General features: G+C 36.3%; 1 protein-coding gene across 8 annotated transcripts in view; it reads right to left on the bottom strand.

Moving 5' to 3' along the window:
- The window catches only part of PHF6 (PHD finger protein 6), a 45,220-nt gene extending 22,026 nt beyond the window's left edge, over positions 1 to 23,194 (bottom strand). For 5 of the 8 annotated variants that reach the window (XM_015249284.3, XM_015249286.3, XM_072955967.1 and 2 more), the window contains exons 1-5: positions 23,015 to 23,194; positions 18,895 to 19,078; positions 18,547 to 18,648; positions 5,514 to 5,647; positions 5,204 to 5,247 (exon numbers count right to left, since the gene is read on the bottom strand). In XM_015249284.3, the coding sequence (XP_015104770.1) occupies positions 5,204 to 5,247; positions 5,514 to 5,647; positions 18,547 to 18,648; positions 18,895 to 19,032 (418 nt within the window). In that variant the 5' untranslated portion in view covers positions 19,033 to 19,078; positions 23,015 to 23,194. The remainder of the gene's footprint in view (positions 1 to 5,203; positions 5,248 to 5,513; positions 5,648 to 18,546; positions 18,649 to 18,894; positions 19,079 to 23,014) is intronic. The other 3 variants (XM_015249288.3, XM_006215974.4, XM_031671314.2) reach the window with 2 other exon arrangements.
- Between the last annotated feature and the right edge of the window lie 1,144 nt (positions 23,195 to 24,338).

The following is a 24,338-nucleotide window of genomic DNA, read 5'->3' as shown; positions in this document are numbered from 1 at the left end:
GTACTTCATAAATCTATTCAATGCACCTAAACTTAAAAGGTTTTTAAAGATTTTGATACCACATTCAAATCTCCCAAAACTTCCATTTAATAAAAGTAATGAAGATTGGAAACTGCAGCATAATCTATAGAAAAAGCACAAGGGAAAGAAAATACTAAGGGACTATTAAACCAGGCAAAGGCTTTGAATCCACCTATGATAACACACTTTCAACATACTTCCAGGATAACTATTTCCTAAAACATAAATTGAGTTATATGATTTACAAGCATCTCTAATATAAAGCTCCCACCCAAACTGTCATTGGGGGATCCAGCAAGTTCTGAATTAAATCAGGACTACGGTCGCCAAGGTTACAGGCACAAAAGATTCTTTTACACTGTCTCAGAACACCTGGGATTTTATGGGCACCGTAATTGTGGCACTTACCATTATGATATCTTCTTAAGTAATGTCAAACTTCTAAAAATGTGTTTTAAAAAATTCCTGTATATCCTTCACCCATATGATAACATCTTACCACATACGCTTTATGACTCATTCTCTCTATTCATATACTTTTTTTTCCGAGGTTTAAGAGTAAGATGCAAACATGATGCCCCTTTATCTCAAAGTACTTTCATGTAGCACCACTGTATTTTAATCACTTGGTCATATATCTGTCACTAAATTGTTTCCCCCTAACCCCCTTCCCCAACTGAAACCCTGTTTTATTAATTCACCTTGCTCGATTAACACCTAGCACAAGAGAATCTATAGGACAAGAAGTGTCACCCAAAAATAAATGACACATTAAATACCATGCTTAGTTTCAAGCCAAAGAAATCGAAGAAGTTACAAATATTTCTTGAGTACCTATTCCATGCAAAACATTCTATATTGGGTTATTTAAGAAAAATAATACACTACAAGTTTGGCTCCTAACAATTAAGGATTTAAACTGAGCTGAGGTTATGTTTCTGATGGTGACTTACCTCCCACACATTCTTGCTGTGAACAGCTAACACCCAGCAGCATCTACTCTATTTATTTTTTATTTGTTTGGGTTTTTTGTCTTTGTTTGGGGGGAGAGGTAGTTAGGTTTATTTATTTATTATTCATTTTAATGGTGGTACTGGGGATTGAACCCAGGACCTCGTGCATGCTAAGCACTCGCCCTACCACTGAGCTACACTCTCCCCCTCCAGCAGCAGCTACTCTAGATATGGTTTTCTATCTCATCACAGATTGCTTTGTTTCACATAAATTATTAAATACAAGGACCTTAACATCTTAATGAAAATGATTTTAAAAGAACCACCATTCATATGTAATCAGTTCCTTGTAAGTACTCAAATGGTTAGTGATGACAAATTATCATCTTAAAATACTTCTACAAAATAGACTAGCATCAGTTACAAGCTAGAGCTCTTTGCTATTATCAATGTTTGACATTTTTGAAATACTGCTTTTTTTTAAAAAAGGTAAAGAATATACCTAGTTAAACACAAGCCAACAGAGGGGAAAACATATAAGATGTAGGATTCAATTCTGACTATTCCTGTCCATTTTAAACATATAAATTTCTGCTAAGAAAAGGAGGGCACTACACCATTTTAAGTGCTCAATAACCACATGTGGCTACCGTATCAGATGGTGCAAATATAGAACATTTCCTTCGTCACAGTATGTTCTACTTATAGACAGCATTGTTGATCCATTAGTTCTTCATGCCCTTGTGAAAAGCCCTGCACCTTTGAGGTCCATTTCATTCAGCTAAACCACTGCTTCTCAAACTTTAATGTGAATACAAACCACCTGGGATCTCATTAAAATTCCTATTTAGTAGGTCTGAGGTGGGGCTTCAGATTAGGCATCCCAGATGATGCCAATTCTGCTGGTCCACAGACTACGCTACCTTCTTTCTCTCCTTCTTCCTAACAATTACCGACTCCCAATCATTCTACCTTACACATCAGACTTTCTTTAGCATTCAGCTCACAGCCCTTTTCTCCATCTTGACCACTGCCATCATCCTGAGTGGTTTCTACTGTCCACATGGACAATCCTAGCAACATCTAGCCATCCTGTTCCTTAACCTGCAGTGATGTCCTCCATCAACCAACCAATCCCTATAAATCACTCCCAGATGCCTCAAAATCACCTAAAAGGGCTCTATCTCTGAAATCACTGTATCATGCTTTGGGACCACAAATGATTGCTTTCCCAAGTATTTTCATTCTTATTGTTCTTCAACCTTATCAGGACCTCCAGTCTATTAATTCCTTTCAGCTTCTTGTTTCTCTTTTGCAAATATCCTAAAGTCCCTTATCCCTTTATTCTCTTGAACCCACTTAGTAAAATTCCAATTCTGAATGAACCAACTAGCCACTTTCTTCTACTACACCCAGGATCCGGAATTGCTGTAGGAAATGTCACACAATCTGACTGATGGTAACACTTTATAAATTCATGGTTATCAACCTCAACTGGGCCCTCAATCCAGTCTGGAAACCTTACAGTTCTCTAGGCAAACTTTCTCACCCGGTCTTCACAATCATTCTCAAAACTTCTTTCTCCTTCAACTTCCAACCCTCACCCCTCTCCCTACATTCTCCCCTCCAGAGAAAACAGACCAGATAAAAACCACTTATCTTCTTTCTTCTCTCCTACTACAGTGGAAATGTCCTCCTTATCACAGGGCAGTTGTTCTACTCATGCACTGAATTCTCCTTCTTGTACCTTTAATCTCTTCTTGCCCATTAAATCCTTTCTTGTATGCATTTATATATATCAACTAATCCCCCAACCCCTAAAAAACCTAAGTGAAAGAAACAATCTGAAAAGGCTACATACTGTATGATTCCAATTACATGACATTCTGGAAAAGGCAAAACTATGGAAACAGTAAAGGGATTCTCAAATTTAATATTTCAAAACACAGTTCATGTTATATCAAACTAACACAACAGACTCAATTATATGGTATTTATCATTTTAAGTATTAGCAAAGAAGGTACTCAGCCACAGATGGCAAATGACCAAGAAATTGCCAATATATCAGTTCCTCTCTGCTGCATAGACCAGTGCAGTATAATTCTCAAAGACAGTCCCTGAAACACAATCCTATAAACCTCCACCATAAATTACAATCATAAAGTAGAACATATGTTTCCCATTAGAGTAATGAAATAATTGGAAGTTCTGTTTCTGACAAAGCACTCAGTATCTAATAAATTCAAGCTAGATGAATGTGATAAAAGCCAAAATTCAATAAATACAAACTCTGTAATACTTTTAAACTGTAAAATTGTGCTTTCAAGTTCTACAATATGGGTATAAATATACCATGTGTATGTGTATATATATGTATGTATGTGTGTGTGTGTGTGTGTGTGTATACATATATATAAAAATACAAGGGGCCCCAATGTGCTACAAAAGTATACACTGAACCCAAAATTCAAACCAATTATATCAAAAATTTGAATTGTAGTAATCTTGCCAGTTACATTAAAAGAAAAGTCATCTTGAAAAGTATGAATTTAAGGGGGGAAAGGGAGGGGAGGGATAGATTAGGAGTTTGGGATTAACAGATACATACTACTATACATAAGAGAGATAAACAACAAGGACCTACTGTAAAGCACATCAATTTCTTGTAATGAGCTGTAATGGAAAAGAAACTGAAAAAAATAATATATATATGTATGTATATGTATAACTGAATCTCTTTGCTGTACACCTGAAACTGACACTGTAAATTGACAACACTTAAATAAAAAAATAAGAATTAAAAAAAAAGAGGTATGAAATTAGATCTTTCTCATTAAGAAGTTTCTCAAAGCAAGGTGGTCAAAATTATTCTACTTTACATAATCTGCAGTGACTTATCTCTACCACTAGATGGTACTATCAGCTTCAGAAATCAAGGGAATAAAAGGGGAGTTGTCTATACTAATCATTACTGCCACCCTCAAATATCCTGCCCCAGAATGCTGATTGATATACTTGTATCCATCAGATCATAAGTCTCAATCCTTGGCTTACCATGTATGGTCATTACAATCTTAAAAAGAATCAAACAAATACATTGTTAAAATCTGAAGTAATGAAAGGTGGGAAAGCTTACTCTTAACCTTAACCTTTCATGAAAGGTTTTTCAATTCAATTCTAGAATTAAGTAATGAAAAAAGCTGAAGGAAAATACTATAAAAGTTTATCAGGTGCACTTTATCACCTCAAAAACATTCTGTTATTATTTGTTCAATCTGTTTACCTTCATGACAAGTTTTTGCTAAAGTCTGAAGTTTCAACCAGCACTTCTAAAGTATTTAGATTAATCTGGTCCTGAAGTAGACACAATACTATTTTGTATTATAAAAGCAAGATCTAAGAGATCAAAAAGGACCACAAATTTTAATATGTTAATACTGATAATTAGGTAAGTCTTTATAAAAGAAACAACTTCCTAAAACAACAGGCTCAAACCATTCTTAATTCTAAGCAACATGTTCTGAGAAGCTAACAAAAACTTTGAAGATCTCTAATCTAAATGGAAGGATAGAACAATCTCAGATTAAATCTAAGCTAGTAAAAGTATTAAAACCATCTGAAAAGGTTTGAAACAAGTCAGAATTCAATTTGAGAACTTTCCCATACCTTTTAAAGACCAAGTTCATCTTGGCTAACTATATATAAACATGACTATCCTGGCTTTGTATAAACTTAAGTGGAAACAAACTATAAAATAACTTTAAAAGTTTGTATTTTAAAATCGATTACTTCTTATGAACTTGTCTGTATTTTAAAAAAAGTACTACAATGTGAATAAAAACATAATAGAAAGCCTGGTGATTACAAAATGTACTAGAATCCCCAGTTTACATTTTTTGTTATCTGACAATAGCAAGGTTCTAATTATTACCTTTACAATCTACTAACACACTTATCTGAACACAGAAACCCATAACCATCAGCATCATTTCTTCCTAAAGATAAATATATTCTCAACATACTCTGTACAAGAACTTTGGGGTAAAAGTTTTCTTAAAAATTCGGATCTTTTTCACTATGTACATCAGTTTATCTAAATGTTTTTCTTAATTCTTCAAAATGTATTCAAATATTGAGAAAAGTATTATGGGAAACATTAATATGGTATAATTCACTCATATTTTACTCAAGTTTCCTCTTGGAATTAAAAAGTGACTGAATGACATACCTTCAGAGTTATGTGCAGTTTTCTTGTGTTTTCGGCAATAAACCCTATAAAAAAGGAAGAAATTAAAAACTATCAAGCAAACCAAACTTATTTTTCAAATTAAGAATGAGTAGTATACTTCATCCCATTCACAAAGTGGATTCCAAAAACTTTATTATTAAATTTCCTATGCCATTTCTCTAAGCATTAAATTCCCAACCAAAAACACCCTTTACAACAATGATGAAATGCTTTGAAATGGGAAAGTTTTACAAAAGCCTAAAGAACGTATGACCGTTAAAAAAAAAAAAAAGAGAAGTTAAATAATTACATGTAAATTCCTTGTGAAGGTTTCTCTCGGATCTGAGCTTTATCATGCAATGCACAGTGGTAGTGGTATGTCCTGTGACATGTTTTCACATCACAACCAATTGTTGCTCCAGGACAATGGCACAAAGAACACATCTATAGCAAAACAATAAAATAATAATATTAGTGTGTGATTTTGCTAGGGCTATGATATCACGTCAGAGGCATATCCATCTCTGTCAGGGAAAACAAATTGGTTATTGAAAAGTTTTATAACTAATACTGCTATTTTTTCTTATTTTCTCACCTAGAAATAATTCAAATAAAATTCTACTGGGGGTATTTTTGTTTTTACTATGTTAAACACTGACAAACTTAATGGACTATTATTAATGTCTATTGTTTCACTATGGTCAAAAGAAAATCTGAAATGTTGCAAATCAGGAATGTAAGCTGTAGATCTTTTCACAATCCAGATCTTCCTGGAAATGAGTAACTGTGGAAAATGGCTCACACCAGAAAAACATTTTCCTTCACATTTCCACTTAATCAATCAGAATTTTTAGGAAAAAAAGTCTCACATACTATTTGGGAGCCTGATAAAATCAACTGCAAGTAAGAGAAGGAGAGAAGATAAAAGAATTAGGTAGATTTTTAAATACCTTGAGTTCTAAAAATATTTTATGATGTCAAAGTGATTGTGACAATATGCTCATCTATTTTAATTTAATCTATGTTACTTACCTCTCACATTATGAAATCAGGCAAATAGATAAAAAACAGATTCCTTCAACATATTTGAATATATCTTATCTTCTGACTTTACTGGATAATTCACATTGTTTAACTAGCACATGCTCTAAATTTAGAAAAAAACTCTTTAAGAAAAAAGTACATAACAATGATTGTTAGTGGTTGTGATGAACATATCAGAGTATACTGTACTGAGTGGACTTTTAATGAAGGTACTTCCTGAGCTATAAATGCCATGCCAAAATAAATTCACAATAAAGGTAAATTTAAAAAATTGTTCATTTGTTTCTTGGTTGATAGATGCCTCATTTTGAACTGTTGTCATTCCTCTTTTTTTAATTTTAACATAAAGAACATACTATAACTTTCGAATTACTTGGCCCCTAAGCAATATTGGTATATCAAGAGGCTAATATATATTCTAATAAAATGCCTTATATTTCTCTAACCAAGTCAAACACTCAACTTCTTATTCAAGCTACCACTTAAAAAAAACTCATATGTAAGTCAGAAACAGAAACATTCTCAATACAGGTACTTCCCAGAAAACATGAGGGCCAGTGCCCATTATTAATAGCAAAGAAATACACCACTTCCTTAAATAAATACAGAAACTTCAAAGTATTACTGTAAAAAGAAACACTGGGCCAAATGATCAAGCAGGGAAAGCTGTTAAATACTTTTGGGTGGCTTATAAATGCTTGAGGAGCTGCAGCATTTATAGTGCACCGTATTTATGAGGTTCTATTATTTTAGTAAATTACACTTCTAATAAAAATAGACTTATTATAGAAATTGTGGAAAACACAAAAGGGCACAAAGAAAATTTAAAAATCACTCATACTCAGCAAGTGTAGACACACTTACAGTATTGCAATGCTTACGTGGAAATATTTCTCTGTGTAATTCTGTACATACTATTTTGCAACCTGGTTTTTTCACTTAATAAATTGAACATTACCTCCACTTCATTAAGAACTCTACGGCAAGTAGTTCATTTCAAAATCACATCTAAAATGGGTTTGCCTAGGTACATTTTGAAAAAAACAATTACTGAATTCAATTAGCAAGCAAAAATGAAAGGAGAGCTACTGTTAAAAATACTGTCGCAGCTCAACACTGGCAAAGATCCAGTGAGATGTGCACTTTCATAGACTGCTAGAAATTGGTATATTCTCCGGACAGCAACTTGCCTTATTTATCAAAGAGCTTAAGTTTACACTCTCTGATTTAGTAATTTTACTTCTATTAATCTAGCCTAAAAAATAAATCAGACTTAAACAATTTATATGCAATCCTGTTCATTGCAGAATTCTTTAGAATAGCCCAAAATGTAAAACCACCTGTGGAAAACAACAATTGAAAAGTGTTTAAACAAATTATAGTACAACCATATGGTAAGAATGTTCTTTACTCTTTTCAGAGACATTTCAGTGGCATGGGAAAGGGTTTATGTATAATATTAAGTGAAAAAAAAAGCAGGATACAAAGCTAGATGAGTGAATTATGACTCTAATTATGTTATAATATATATTCTTTGAAAATAGGTGGAAGTAAACATAGCAGAATACTGCATGGCTCTCTCTGTGTGGTTGGTTTTCTTCATAATTGTCTATGTTTTCTCATTTTTCTACAATGGGCAAAAATACTTATACATACAAAAGATTTTTTAAAAACATTGGGAACACTCTAGCAAATGATTTCAATACCCATCTTTCAGTTTATTGAGAATGAAAAGAAAACTAAATGTCCAAAATATATCAAGATGTGTTCTGGCTGTTTATAAATTCAAATCTGCCCCAAAGTATATATCACCAGTTAACTACAGCAACTCGGGAGAGAGAAAAAATTTTTTAAGTGAGAAAAAGCTTATCCTCATTTTTATTTTGTCAGTTTCTCTCAAGGAAAAAGAGAAGAGGAAGATACGCCAATAAAAATGTTTTCAGAGAGTGGAAAATTCTCCTCAAGGTTAGGAATAGGAGTGTCTCTTAATTAGAATTTACAGGATCTATTTTATGCAGCATTCATGTAGAAGCAGAAATACCTGCTTGTATATGAAATTCTGGCAAGGTACTAACAAAATAGCAAAAATTATCCGTAATAAAATTACACATAAATGTGTATCTGCTTGTGTACCTTTGAAAACAGAACAGGAATGTCACAGTTACCTTCAAGATATCACTGCTATATTCTAATCCATGAAATAATTCTTTTTCCTTGAATTCCTATGGGACTTAACACATAGTATTCATTTTGGCTCTTATCATATGACTCCCTTGGATGGCTAATTATCTTTATAAATGGATACGTTTTATCCATCAACTGCTCCCAGACTGAGTTTCTAGGAAGATTAACACTGTACCTTACAAAGTAGTGCTCAATAAATCTGTTGTTTTTAAACTTACTCTGTTATTAAAGATTTTAGTATCATATGGAATATTTTGTCTCATTCATGTTTCTAATACCTGCAGATGTGACATAATTATCTTCCAAGTACGACTAAAAATATTTTAAAAGTCTAGCTTGGAAAGGTGAAATTGAGAAGAACAATTCAGTTGAAGGAGCACAGAATGAGAAGAGGCAAGAATATCTGGGGGGAAAGATTAATCCTGTTTAGAAACAATGCGAGAATCAGGAAGAGATTTTAAAAAGTAAAAGAAGATGGGAAACCAGATAGACAGCTAGTATACTTTTCTTTAAAAAAAGGGGGGGAGGTTATGGAAAATAAAATTAAAGAGGATTTCTCTTGAAAAAAAGTTAAGTAGGATGATGGGAAAATGTGACTCCCAACACAGGAAGGGGCCAGTTAGGCTTGACCTGAGTGAAGTTATCCTGGATTCCTCTTTACACAAAACATTTATTTGCCCCCTAACTGGTCATAGTCCCTACCAGGCCCTCAGCTGCCATTTAACATTCTACTTGCACTGTAGCCTTGGCTCCCTTGAATGCAGGGAAATGAAAGTTAACCTGACAGGAACATGTTTTTCAAGGACAATGGTGGACTCTTTCCCCCCTGAAAAAAGGTCTTTCCCACATGTCACATGTTCTGCTGAGGGCTAATTTCCTGTCCTCAATTTAGGTATAAATGTCAATTCTCAGCTTATCCTGCCTATGTCCTGATTTCAAGATCTTTAAATTGAAGTGAAAATGTCTGAGAATGATTTTTCTTTCACTTTTACTCCTCTATTCAGTTTGCTACCTAGTAGACCTAATAAACTTCAATAATCAATTACTTCTTCCAAAATGAGATTGGAAAAAGAGATCCCATCCATCCTCTTACTTATGTTTGCATATCATATTATCTTTGAAAATTTTTAAATAAAAAAAAATATAGGATGTACAGCATGATTGTTTTAAGAGAAATATACACAGTGAAATGATTACTACAGTGGAGCTAATAAACATATCCACCTCTTCATAGTTACCATTTTTTTGTGCATGTGGTACTCTCGGCAAATTTCCAGGATATCACAGAGCATTATTAACTAGTCATCATGCTGTACAGCAGACCTCTAGGCTTACTCATCCTACATAACTGTAACTTAATACCTTTTGACCAACATCTCCCCATTTGCCCCCCTCCCGCCCCTGGTAACCAAGGTTCTACTGCCCGTGAAGCTCTACTGTTAAGGCGAAGTTGTGCCACCTAAGCACAGCCCCATGGAGCTGCCCCACTGACGAAAGAGGAACTAAGTCACGCATGAGAGGAGACCCAGGAACTGAAAGGACTATGATTTTGCTAAAGTCTGGCAGGAGCCAGAGGCTGGGACATACATACCTGCTCCTCAGTCAGCTGAACTAGGCCAGGACTGAAATTCAGTTTGCAAAGGGAAGGAGTCTTCAGTAATAAAAGGAAAAAGACTGCTTTCTTAGTAGCTATGGTGGAAGCTCAGGAAAAACTCAACCAAGACCACAGATAGATCCAAGGTAAACCAAATGAGACTGCCAACTTCGAGGCTAGGCAGAGAGAGAAGGCTCCTGGGGAAAAGCTGGAATCAGAAGGCTAGATAGAACCATATGGAACCAAAGGAGGAAGGGCTAAGCCTTTGCTTTGCCCGGTTTAACTTCCATGTGTCTACTGTGCATGTAACTGACCACCAGTGTAGAGAGAGAAATTCTCACAGCCACGTAGTTACTACTCTCAAGACACCTGCTCTGAGAAAACTGCTACAGATGTATGGAGAACGCGAGAGGTTTCAAAGAGTCTGTAGGCAAGAAAAAATATCAAAAGCAGTTGGAGTTGGAACAGGGTACCTATAGGATATTTTCGCAGGAAACATGAGACCAAAAAAAAGTGAGAGCAGTTCACCTTATGCTGGTGTTTGGGGCTTTTTGTGTGTGTGTTGATTTTAATAACAGGTAACACTACCTCCAGTAAAAACTAGAAAGCAGGACAGGGCAGTGGGAGCAGGTTTTCTGTGCTGCCTAAAAAAATGTTCCTATTCCAGGTTCCTCGTTTTATTTACACTAAGACCTCACATACCCAACATAATTAAAAACCAGAACGTCCTCTGAATTACCTGGTTAACTGACGTTGCCCATTTTATTTGTTAAAAACTCCTAAAAAAATACCACTGCACAGGAGGGTAAAACATGGACTCACAACTGTTTTTGGCTTTTCCTATTTTTTTTTAAATACAGCATTTTTAAATGCTACATTTTTTTAAAAACATACAGCATTTTTTGAAGAAGGGCTCATAAAAACACAAACAACAATAAAATACTATTAATAATAAGGGTTATATAATAAAATAAGTAGGGCTAAATGGAAAGCTAGAAAATAAAAATAAAATCTGAAAGCTGTCAAAGTCATTGAAAAGTGACAAACTCGATAAATGAAGACCTTAAGTTCCAAGTGCTTCTAAAAAACAGGGCCATGGAAAAGTCCTTGTTTTTACTAGAGTAACAGACTATCTATTCAGATCCGGGATAAATCATTTCAGAAGTCTTTTGGAAATCAGAGGGCAAAGAACTAAGTAAGCCTATCAAGCTCTTACTTAACTTGGTCTCCTGACCTTGCTCTCAATATCACATACTCCAACTCCATCCAACTTTATGAATCACTGATGAGGAATATAAATTATCTTATTAGAGCTTTTACAGTTTCTTTTATTCATCTGAAAGATTCAGACAGTTTTTCTGAGCTCACATCTTTACGTTCAAGCTCTTCTAAGATGCAAGTTGTCTTTCAGGCTGAGGATACTCTAAACCGCTCTGCTGCTTGCTATACTAAACCTGTGAAGAACACCAGATACATATCCATGCTCAAATAAGTACCAAGACATCCTCCCAAGACCACGCAAGATTCTTTTATTAGGTTGGGTTCTCGTCCCAACACAAAAAAGTGAGAAGTAATTATATAATGAGATACATTAAATTTACAGTATTCTCAATTACAAAGAAGTATTAAACGAAGGCAAAGGAAACGTTTGTGAATTTTTAAAAAATTAACTTATTCAGTAATAGTCAAAGACCTGATTTTCTCCATCATTGGACTTGAAGTTTCTCTTCTGCCTTACATTCATTCTCCTTAATCACCTCCAAAGTAAAGCAAAGTTCATTTCATATAAATGGCAGGTAAAATATCTGCACACATTACAACTAATCTGTATGCCACAATCTGAGCTTTCAAAGATTTTCACATTTATACAAATACATTCATAATCATGTACACTTAGTTACACAGATGACAATGAGATCAGCGAACAAATCTTCAGGAAAAAATTTACCTGTTTTCCCCTCAAAATACTCTAAGGCAGGGGTCCTGCAAGCCCAATTTAGCCTACCACCTGTTTTTGTAAATACTTTTACTGGAACACAGATATTCTCACTTTTTTGTGTATTATCTGTGACTGTAACTGAAACAATAGGGCTGGCAAAACCATAAGTATTTATTATCTGATCCTTTACACAAAGTATGCCAACCCCTGTCCTAAGGCAATGGTCCATATCCGAGAGTGCTCATCAAAATTCACTTGGAAACCTTTTTCAAAAGACACCTATCTGCAACCCCTGCACTTCTGATTTGATAATTAAGTACCACTCCTCTAAGGATTTAGTAGCACACCAGACACCTGGCATCTTCTGTTTCTTTGTATGTAGTAAGCAGTGGTAGCATTCTATACATGTTGGGTGCTCCACTTTACCCTTACTGAAAGCTAAATGAGCCACACACTCTACTTTAAATAGCACTGGCATTTAATACTTACTTCATACTTGTCAAAAGTACTTCCTCCTCCTTGCAACTCTTCCCCCTTTGACTTCTACAGCATCATTTTCCCAGTGGAACACATTTCAAATGTCACTTTCTGTGAAGTCTTTTGACTTCTCAGGTAGAATTAATTATGGTCCTCTCTCCCAGCTCTCCTGTGGCATTCTTTACATACTTCTAAGGCTAAACTACATTTATTCATGATTGCACACAATGTGTCTAGCATTGTGCGTGGTACAAAGTAGGCACTCAATTAAGTATCCGATAAATGGACAGACAGATGAATTCTAGACTCTAGATGGAGGCCTTGACAAATATAATGCCTAAGGAAAACAACAAAAATAACACTCAACTGGGAGAGTGAAGGTTGAGGAAATGTGAACCCCACCCCACCCCTGCCGCATTTATATCTGAGGCATACACAGCTCTCCACCATCCTGAACAAATAACCAATCTGGTTTTTTCCTCTCTATTTCTCTCCTTCCTTTTCAAACCACTAGAGCTGCAAACAACAGTAAAACACCGATTAACCAAAACAGAGAGATTTACGCTATACCATTACTTCCCTGGTCAATTTACACCTAGCCCATTATTAAAGCTTCACACTATTACCCAATTGAAGCTCTTCTCTCCCTGAAATTCAACCAACAATTAATGAGTGCCCACTTTTTTATTAGAGTACTACTGAGCGCAAATGAGACGTCAAGCACCGGGCTAAGTGTTTTCCATGCATTTCCCCTGCTTAATCCTACACTAGGCAAACGGAACAGGCTCTACTCTCGCAGAGTTCACAACACCGTGGAGAAGAATGCCTTCCACCCGTGCGACAAACACAATGCACAGTGTGAAACTCAGCGGCAGAGCTGAAGGTTGAGTTGGACTCAAAAACAGGCCGAACTTCTGAGAAGCAGCTAGGAGATGAGTAACATCAGTACGAGCACAGCAGTGGGGACACGCAGGGGAGGCCTGGGAATCCGAGAGGAGAGGGAATGAGAGAAGGAGTGGAAAAGGTGGGTTACGACAGGGCTTCTGAAGGGCAGTCTGAGGCCTCTGGGTTTTATTCTGTAGGCAGCGGAGAATCAGTAAAGGTTTGGTGTCAGGGAGTAACATTAGGTTTTAAAAGTACAGAACAAGTAATCACTAGCAGTATGTTGGAAGGATGGGAAGAAGTAGACTGGATCTAGGGTTGCAATAAGAAAGAAAAGTGGGCTGAGACATCCCAGAAATAGAACCAATCTGAATGATGTGAAAAAAGGAAGAATTGAAGGTAAAGGATTCAGAAAGAGACTTAGGTTTCAGGGCTGGGAGATGATGACTACTGGTACAGACGGGTTACATTTAAGATGCCTGCAGGACATCTATGTACAGCAGACAAATATGCTGCCATTATTATATTTCATTCTCCACATGACTACTGTAGATCACTTGTCCCCTGAAAAATCTGGCTTTGCCCTTCCCCTCCCTTCCTATCTGAGTTGAAATTCCTGTCTAATGTTTAAAGACCCCACAATCATCCCACCTTTCTCAACTCTAATCCATTACTGCCAGTCTTAATGACCCATTCTGGTATACTTAATCTATTTTGTGGACTCAGCCTTTTTTTTTTTAAATACTTGCCATCTCTAGGAAGCAGCCTTAACTACTTAAAAACAGCAAGACTCCTCCCACACAGAACAAAAAGGTGTATTTTTATAAACTGTCATATATACAGTCTCATGGCATATACACTATCTAGATCATAAACTGTCAAAATCAGACACCTTGTTTCTCTGGAGTGCCAAGCACTCCACTGGTACTGAGTAAATAACAAAGTAAAGACTACACAGAATTGGTCTTTTTATTTTCAGAGGCTACAAGAAAATATCTTGAGGGTAATACTCAGAATATTCTTACATAGTATGTGTATCGAATTTTTGTCCTAAAAACTAACAATGCTATTAACAGAATATATTAATAAGAGTCTGACTATGTACTACATTCAGTAATATTTCCATCTTTATTAGAAAACTAAGCTCTAATCACTACATTTTAAAAATGTGATTTTGGGGTTAGGTAGCTTAAAATGCAGTCTATTATAACCTAGTGATTAAGAGTTCTGGCTTTAGAGTTAACTGGTCCTGGATTCAAATTCCAGCTCTGCCACTTACTGCCATATGACCAGTCAGGTTACTTAACTTCTCTGAGCCTCAGCTTCCTAATCTGTAAAGTTCCTATCTCTTCCTATTTCACAGTATGATCATGAGGATTAAAAAGGATCATGTAAGAAAAAAAAAAGGATCATATAAAGTACTTAACCCAGTCTCTAGCACATATTAAGTGTTCAATAAATGTTAGCTATTTCTGCCACTGGAAAAAGCAGGAAAAATGTTCAGAGGATTTCTTAAGACATGTGAGTAAAATTTAGTTTGAAAGAGGGAAAGTTAAGGAATGGCCTGAGGATAGTCATCAGGTACATGAAGGACTTTTCATTTTTAATATAGAAAGGACCAAATACTTCTTTTACTGGTAGGAGACAGACCTAGAATAAATGGTTTTAAATTACGTGAGATACTTGAGTTATACAAAAGAATGAATTTCTCAACTGTGAAGAGTGTTATATAATACTGATCTTGTTTAAGGTTACTTGGGTAGAAATGCAATTTCTTGATACATTTTAAAGTAAGACAGACAAAAATCTCTTACATGGCTTGTAGGTAATCTTGCTTAAGGGGAAGAAAAGTGAACTAAATGACCTTCTCAATTCTCTCTGTTGTTAAGAGTCTGCGATACCTGACACAGGTACCAATTAGAACAGTAACTATCTGATGCAGATACTCCTAATGATCTCACCACCTAGTTTCATCCAACAAGAGTATGTGCTTCAAATATACTCCTCTCGAGTGTTTCCTTAAAAAAAATGGAAACAGTGATGAGAACTCATAATTTTACTTGGAAATTTGCATTTCTTGGCTAGATGGCTGGAGAATAAGAGTGTATGGTACAGATGTGGTATCTCTATATATGGCTTCAAGAGAAACTAGAAACCATTCTGGAAAAATATGTATCTGTCTTAAATGCAAAAACAGAGCCTCACATTATAAAAACCTTAGTACACTGGCAAATGTTTTTTGGTCCATCTTGGTGCTGAAATGTGGTGTAAAAGAGATGAATATATATGTCCATGTGGAATGGCTTCCCTCCCCTGATCCTTGTGGCTGACATGAAAACCCTGGAAAATGGTCTATGGCATCAAGAACACAGAAACGTGCCACCTGTACATCCTGCTCTACTCTGACTTCCCATCCTCTCAAGACGCTGACTCATCTGGCTACTTACTTACGTTCAGCTCAAACCCCAGCCTCTTCTGTCTATACTTTTCATTGGGGCAAGTGAGAATTTCTGGAGCCAGCACGAGATACAGACTGGAACCTGTCTTAAATGTACCCACGGACCAGCGCCCCTGTTTTTGATTATTTTCAGTGGGTGTTCATGACCTACTTCTCACCTAGAAATCTGGATGAACAGGAGCCAGGGAAAATAGGCTCACAGGATAAAATGCCTTAAAAAGTCAATTAGGGAAGGTGATTATCTAGTTTATATGTAGTTTATCTACTTACATGAAGCTCTTTTTTTCTCCCTTTCTATTAGATTTATGAACCTTTTATTGCATAGACAAATCTACACAGGGAAAAGTGAAAAAAAGAAAACTGAAATCTAGAATTTTGGTTACTTGATAGTACTTTATGTAAAATGACATAATGGAAGGGGCAAAACTAAAGGCTAAAAAGAGACTTAAAAATTATTTCAACATTAAACCTATAAATGCTACTCTAGTCCTAGCCCCTAGGTAAGTTATTTAAATCCCAGCATTTTAAGAGAAGGAAAGGGAGAAAACCATATACCCAGGCTCAAAAGTTCTCTCCTTCTGCCACTATTCCTCAGTGACGGATGCCCACAGTCTCAAAAGGGCCTCAAAACACCTTTCCTTAAGGTAACGTTTTCTTTTAGAGCACTGCTTAGTTATGCAACATCACTGTTCAGTAAGTAGTGATACAGCATTATCCATTTACTGTTGGTGAAAATACAAATAAGTTAATGACTTGTCTAAAGTTACATAGTGTCAGTGGCAGAGTTACTGAGAAACAGGCCTCATGACTTCCCAGCCGAGCATGCTTTTCATTAGCCCACAACAATATGAGCAGCATCTTATTGTTACTTACAAACAATAACTATAATGGTAGCTACTATTTATCAAGACTTAACCATGTGCCAGGCACCGTGCTAAGCCCTATAAAGTCTCTTTTAATTCTTACAGGATCCCTGGGAGGCAAGTGCTATTGTTATCTCCTTCTGGCAGGTGAAGGAAATATGGTCTAGAGAAGTAAATACCTTGCCAACGGTCACCCACCTAGTCAGTGGCAGAGCTGGGATTCAAATGTAAGTCTTACTATAGCTTGTGGTCTTAAGCCCCAATATTATCCTACTCCCTAGATCGAGGAACAATATTTAGTTATTTATAACTCACTACACTTGTGGGAAAAAATTAACTCTCTACACCACACCATTAAAAATTAAACAAAACAATTTATAACAATGAAATCTGTACAAAATTCTGATGCTTTGTGCACAAACAGGTCCAAATAAATTAAATCTCCATTGAATTTAGCAATACTACCAGCTGTATGCTGCTGCTTTGTATAAAACTAGGCATTGCATTTGTTAATAACACAGTAACATTAGGGACCAAAACTGCTCCTGTTCTGACTAGAGCAACCATGTTAAGTAACAAGAATGCTAACAAGTCAGGACATAGAAGCAGTTTCCAGGAATATTCATAATGCCAAGAAATAAATAATGAGGTGATCAGGTTTACAGTACAACAAGTTTCAAGTAAATAGTATTCTTTATTTGTATCTGAATTTGTTTTTAAGGATTAGGAAATAAAAACATAGTGTTCTGGTTCTCAAAACTCAGCAAGCCACAGTAACATGAAGAAATCTAAAACCACCGTTTTTTAAATCAGATTTTTTTTAATGGAGCATTCTATTGCTATCTACAGTTTTGGGGTGGGGAAGATAAACATTTTCACAGCTAAGGTCTCACTACAGCAAAACCTGACTTCTGAATACCCATTTGTGCCAATCCTGATTCTAGGGTTCGAGACTATTTATCCTAAAAGAAATCCCAAATGTTATCTTTGAACTTCTTCATATTGTCCCCCCCAATACCACAAAATGGACTACTTTTCAAAACAGATTGTTCCTGATATCAAAATGATAGCTCCCCCATCCCACCAGATTATTTGTGAAATAAGATTACTCAGTGTGTAAGAACATAGATATATGTTCAGCCAAATCCATCTTTAAAATAATGAAACACTTGAGAGTGAAGCTACTGAAGGTATTTACAGATGTAACTTCAATAAAGATCTCGGGGGAAAAAAATAACCAAATGAAAAGAAACTGTTTCAATGTAAACCATAATGTATCAAATACCAAGTGAGATGATACTACTTTTCCAACATAGCAATATAGTATCTTGCCAATTTGGTTACTTGGTAGTGAAGGCAACTGCAGGAACATTAGCATAGCTTCAGAAAAACTGTAAAATTCACCAAAGATATCCAAAGTCATAAATGCTGTGTTACATAGCCGAACCACGGTAAAATACACTGTTCAGCAATTGCTAACATTTTCCTATTGAAAGGGGTCTGTCCCTATCTTCCTTTGTAATGATCACAATTACTTTATCATGGAAGATGAAAACATATCAAATTTAATTATGAAAATATACCTGAATGAAGACTTTAGTACATGAGGCACTCAAATTAAGTAAACTGATTGTTTTCTAAGTCAACACAGCCTCCAAGATTTTAATTCTTTTTGAAAAGAAAAAAAATTTGAATAATATAAATATGATTCATTCCTTTTTTGTTGAGTGGCAAATAAAAGTTAAACACAACCTTACAATTTGCTGATTTTGGGGAAAAACTAAGACTGCAATAAAAAAAATTACACTCAGTTAATAATGCAATACACTCTAAAATAAGCAATTTCCTCTTTAATGAGCTTAAAGTAAGTTTTATTCTCAAGAGGCAGAAATACCAACTTACCAGCTTCGTGCCTCTTTTAATTTCCTTTTGGACATCTTCAATAGAAAATCCACCAAGACTTTCGTTATCAGAGTGTGATGATACCAAAGCAGATGAAAAGAGCTATAAATTACATTTAAAAAAAATTAAGGTTCACATATAAAGAAATTACAGAGAAACAGTGAATAAGATGTCAAATTTAAAAGGAAATATTCGAGTAAAACTGGCATAGCATTAGTGAGAAACCATTTCTTAGAAATTTGACTGGCTTTTTCTTTTCTTTCTTTTTTTTTTTTTTAAGTATTCAGGAGTATTCATTGTTAAGCCTCTTATGGTTTCAGGTCTCTTGGTTGCTGCCCATATACTTACCATGCACTTATGGTGTGCTGCCACCTTCTGGTTTTCAGATATTAGTAACTGTCCACATTCCTTGTCTCTATTTGACTTACAAAAGCCACATTTGCGCTGTCTTGTAGGCCCTTTTTTCTGTTCAACTGAGCTTGACATGATTTTTAAATTGCCTTTAGAATGCCACTTTATGCCTCAAGAAATGCTACAGAGAACAAGAAGGGCAACAAAATGGTTAATTTTGTTTTAAAATCAGTTTACGCATAGTCATGTAAGTTGTTTAATATGTGACCTAAGTTTTAATATATGCATCTTAAAATAGCTATTTAGTATAGACATATTAATATTGAGACCTAAGATGCCTCTGTAATTAAAAAAATATGTATTATGTATGCATAAACACAAATTAATGAAGTAACTGAGAAAAATCAAACTGCTCTCAAATTAGGGGATATCTGAAATAATTAGAACTAGCTATGCATAGATAAATAAAACATGTACAATGTGTGATATTAAAATAATCATCTGCTGATATAATTAATGAAAAACATTTTTCATGTTTAGCTAGGTGCCCCTTCCAGGAGACAGAATTATATATCTAAAAGCAGTGCAAAAACTACTCAGAGAACTACACATTATCCTGAGTGAATGGAATTCTGTAATTGTACTATTCCATAAAGCTCACATATTGATAATCCAACAACAAAGAAATGAATTTGCACAACCATGATTTTGGAACAATTATTTTTGAAATCTGAATTATTTTCAAGTTTAAAAAATCATATATACGTCTTTGTTAAATTTTGCTATTGTAATCCTTTTGTAAGTAAAGAAAAAAATTAAGCTTTATAACAGTCTATTCAAAAATGCAGGCTTTAGGTACCATTTATTTCTAAAAACAAACTATACTATCTGAGATTTACTCCAAAAGTCTGCTTATTAAAGTTACAAACTGACACTGTTCTAAATGCAGTAACTTTCATACTTAAATTAGTAATACTGTATAAAGAAAGGAAAATTTTTCTGAATGAGTCTTAAATTAGTCAAATTATAATTATAGGTAGTATAGTCAAACAAAAAAAGGAAGAAAAGCTCTAACATGGAAGGTTTCAGATTGAGATCATCAATCTCAACATGGATTCTTCAGAAGAATCTAAACAAATGTAATTCCGCTATTTGATTTGTGTAGTTTTCCCAAATCAACAGAACTAAGGAGCTCAGGACCCAGGCTGCCACAGCACACACTTCAATCAATAAAATCTCATTTTTTTTGTCTTAAAATTTACAACATTTTTTCATTTCCCCACATATTTGAACATTTTCATAATACTATGTTGAAAAAATTGGTCTCACTAACACTACATTGGAGCCTTCTCAGAAGCACTTGTTCACCAGCAGGAACAGCAGCAGCTGGGTGCCAGCAAGGGGTTAGCTGCAAACCATTCAGTGCTTTACAACATAAAAATGCAGATACTTAAAATTTAACATGAAGCCACAAAGAAGCAGGTCTTCGCATCAATGTATATCTAGGTTTTTCTTTTTAGTGAAACTTCAAAGGCCCTGACAGTGTACGTTGATAGGTTTAACATACTCTTAATGCTATCTACAATTTTAAATACCTCACTTTTCCAAATGGCATCGGATACTTTACAACAGTACTGTATTCATAGCACTGGCTATAAACCGTGAAACTGATTGAAAACAGGCAGCAAATACTTTTAGGATTAAAGAAAAAAAAAAGAGAACATAACAGAGAAACAAAAGAAACAAAAGGGGAAGTGTGTTTGCATTTGCTCAGGCAAATATGTGTTCAGTTGCTTTATCAAGAATATAGCTGCCAAAATCTTTAGAATTAAATATGCAAAACATCAAAATTCATAAATAGCACCAAAATTTGCTATTTGAGTTCTAAATTAGCTTTCTTTACTACTATGCAATGAACAGTAAGCACTCTGAAACCACTGTAATGTATTCATCAGTTCTCCCGGTCATCCTTGGCCAGTTGAAAGGATGGCACATTACGAACCCCATCTAAAAGGGCATCTTTAATATGTAATTTGGTATGACCCTCGCATAATCTATAAAACCAGCCTAAAATAAAGTGAATTCCTAGATTAGAAAATCACTTTTTGTTCTTGAAATTAATTCTGAAAATGGTGTCCCCCAAATTTTATCCATATTGAATTCTGCCTCTTTCCATTTATAAACAGGTAAATTTCTCATCCTAATTTTCAGAACCTACCTTTCTACATATCAAAAATCTCAAAATCTAAAAGAGAAAAAAAGGTACATTCTGTTTTGCATTAAAAAATATTCTAGTGTATTTTTTCTGTAATCAGTTTGAATATAATTTGTAAAGTGAACAGAAACACACACAAAAGTGCACCAAATCAATTAAAAACTTTCCCCAATGTGCAATGACTAAATGGATTTTTCCACTAAAATTCAAATAATGCATCTGTGCATATCTTGCTAATTTTTTTTACAGCCTCCTTGTAAAACATGAAGTGGAGAACATCATGGAAACAATGACTCCTAGCAAAAATGTCTTTATCATAAAAATACAGATTTTTTTCTAATGCTGTCACATTTGTGTTCTCTACTTAAGGAGAATAAGGGCATTCCAAGGACCAGTATTAAGGGGTTCATAATGATCCACAGAATACATGGCATTTTAATTCTAGCCTAAAAGGTTTGTCAGGGCACGCAGGGATCAAACTTTGATGCTTTCGCCCAACAATAAAACCTTTTCCTTAAAAGAAACGTAACATTATGGATAATGTTATAAAGCAGAAATACAGAGGCAAGGATAACAGCGTGAGAAACATAATTTAAATGTCTGAAAAAACATAAAAGCCCAATTAGTTAGGCTAAAGCAATCAACGCATTTCTGATTTTCCAAGATGCTGTAAGGCACCAAGGTGGAAATAACCTGAAACATCAAGGAGAGCATTCAAGAACCAACTCATTCAATGTCTGGTTATCTGGAAGACCATTTTCACAGAAAAACAAAACAAAACAAAACAAAAAAACCCTGCAGTTCCGGAAGATCCAATTCCACACGCAAGCAAGTCAAAATATACAGATCAAAATATATAAACATGATCCAAGAAGCAGTATTTCTGTCAGGAAAGTTACACTGGGGAGAAATAAACGAATGAGAGATGAACCGGAAGGGCACCTGAATTTGGTTGCACGATATTATTACATGCTTCGCACTGCTTTTTGCGGTTATTCAAAAGGAAACTGAAGGAATTTTCCAGTTGTTTCAAACCCAAGGGTAGAGAAAGAATTTGAACTGTATGAATAAGACCTGATATTATATAGGAAGCCGGTAAAATTAAAATGGTTTTCAAAAATAAAGGATTTTTCAACTTCCACGCAGAATATCGAAACGAACAAATTTCAAAAGAATGCCGTGCTGTTCGTTCATATAATAAAGGATGGTACACATAACGTACCGGATCCTCTCCGTTATTTATTCCTTAATACACACTAGACTCCAAGATCTCCCTCTAATCAAGCGCTAGATAAACTCGCAAAAACTATCCTCCTCTAAAACACTTTAGCAGGTTCCTTTCGGCCGTAAAGTCAGGGTACCCTAATTGTCCTTTTCCAATCCTCCTGGATCCAGGAAAATATCACCCTACCACTTTCCTGAACCCTCCTCCCCCCAAGAGTTCGCCCTCTAGTAGTCTTCGTTCCCTATCGCAGTTTCACCCCTAATTCCCCCCACCCCGGAGTTTTTCCTCATTCCGTAAGGGTAACCTTCTTGCCATCCTATCAGTCCTTCCTCTTACTCTTCCCAAACTGGGAGTCTCCCTCCTTCCCAAATATGTCCTAAGCGATGGCAAAGACTAAAAATTCCCAGTATTTTTTCCTCCTTAAATGTTGCGCCCCCTCCCCCGAAGTCTAGGCAGAAGCCTAACCTCTCCCTTGGCTCCTCCGAAGCACTTTTCTCAGCAGCCTCTTTGCCAAGCGCCTTCAATGAACGGCGCTTCTGGGGTCCCTGACAATAAAGCGAGACCACCAAGAGTCCCCCTTAACAACGGGCAGGGGCGGCGGCCTGGCCACCGCCATCCTCCTTGTCTTCTCCCGCCGGGCAGAGAACGAGGGGCCCCAAGGTACCGTGGGGACTCACCGGCGGGGCCCAGAGGCGAACGGCAGAGGACAAGTGCCAATGAGGGGAAAGAGAAAGAAGTCGATCTCGGTTCTCCAGCAGCGCCTGGGAGCGGGGCTCTGTCGCCGGAGGTTGTTTCCTTTCATTCGAGGAGAGACGGGCTCGCGGAGCGCCCTTACGTCGCCCCCCTCGCACGCAACGACTCACTGAGCGTTAATACGTCTCGAGCGCGCCGCGGGCTCTGATTCGCTGCAGCGAGGGGGCAGCTGGAGCCACAGACACGACGCATGTGCAGAAGCCACCCCCGGTACGGATCGGGGCGGCAGGCCCCGCCTCCTGCTCGCGCGCGTACCTTCTATTCTCCCGTCCGCGGCTCAGCCAAGTGTTTGGGGGCAGGATCCGAGGAGATAGAGAAAGAGATTCAAAGATATCGCTGTGGGTTGGGCGGAGAAGGGGCTGGGTTGGAACTAGAAACCGTTGGTCAGGGGCCCTGGGTAACCAGTTTTTAACAGTGATTCAAGTGGGTAGGCCTTATCCCTTGCACTTGTTCACCGAGGCCTTTTCACATCCATTATTTCATTGTACTCTCGTGGCATCCCTTTGAGGTCCTCCGTTCTCTCGTTTTACTGCCAGGAAAGACTGAGAAGCTCGGAGTGGAGTCAGTCGGCCTGGATTTCAATCTTTGGGGGAATCATTTTCACCTCTGTGCCTTACATTTGTGTCTTTAAAGTGGGGATAAAAATAGTATCTCACGGGTTTATTTGTGAGGAAGAAATGAGATAATGCAAGCAAACCGTGTATCAGCGTCCCTGGCATATAACAGGCCCTCTAAAAATTCTGAGGTTATCATAATCAGAAAAGATAAGTTATTTTCTTAGAAATTCTCACAGGTAAACCCGACACCTAAACTGAGCGCTTTCCTCTTTGATGTATGAAGCGAGACTGCTGGGGTTTGAATCTCAGATCCCCCACTTCTAGCTCTATGACCTTGAGCACGTTGCATTACTTCTCTGTTCCTCAGTTTCAAAACATCCAAAATGGAGATCACAATGGTATCCATCTCATAAGGTTATTAAGAGAAATGAGTTAATATATGTAAGTCACATGGAATAATGCTTCCGCACATAGTATGCCCAATGTAAGGGTCAGCTTTTGTTATTTTCTACTGGGCTCGCAGACTGCAAGCCAGTGGTTTTTAATAAAAAAAAAAAAAAAGCCGTAACAAACCAATTACATTTTAAAGATGCCCTTCAAATAGCTATTTTTTTCTGTTTAAAAAAAGAGGGGGGAGGGGGAGCCGTGGATTTCCATTGTTTTGATCCACTGCTGTTTCTCTGCTGTTTCA

The sequence above is a fragment of the Vicugna pacos genome, chromosome X (assembly GCF_048564905.1).
Source record: "Vicugna pacos chromosome X, VicPac4, whole genome shotgun sequence".
Taxonomy (NCBI): domain Eukaryota; kingdom Metazoa; phylum Chordata; class Mammalia; order Artiodactyla; family Camelidae; genus Vicugna; species Vicugna pacos.
The sequence above is the reverse complement of the archived record's forward strand: the minus strand, read 5'-3'. Positions and strand labels throughout refer to the sequence as shown.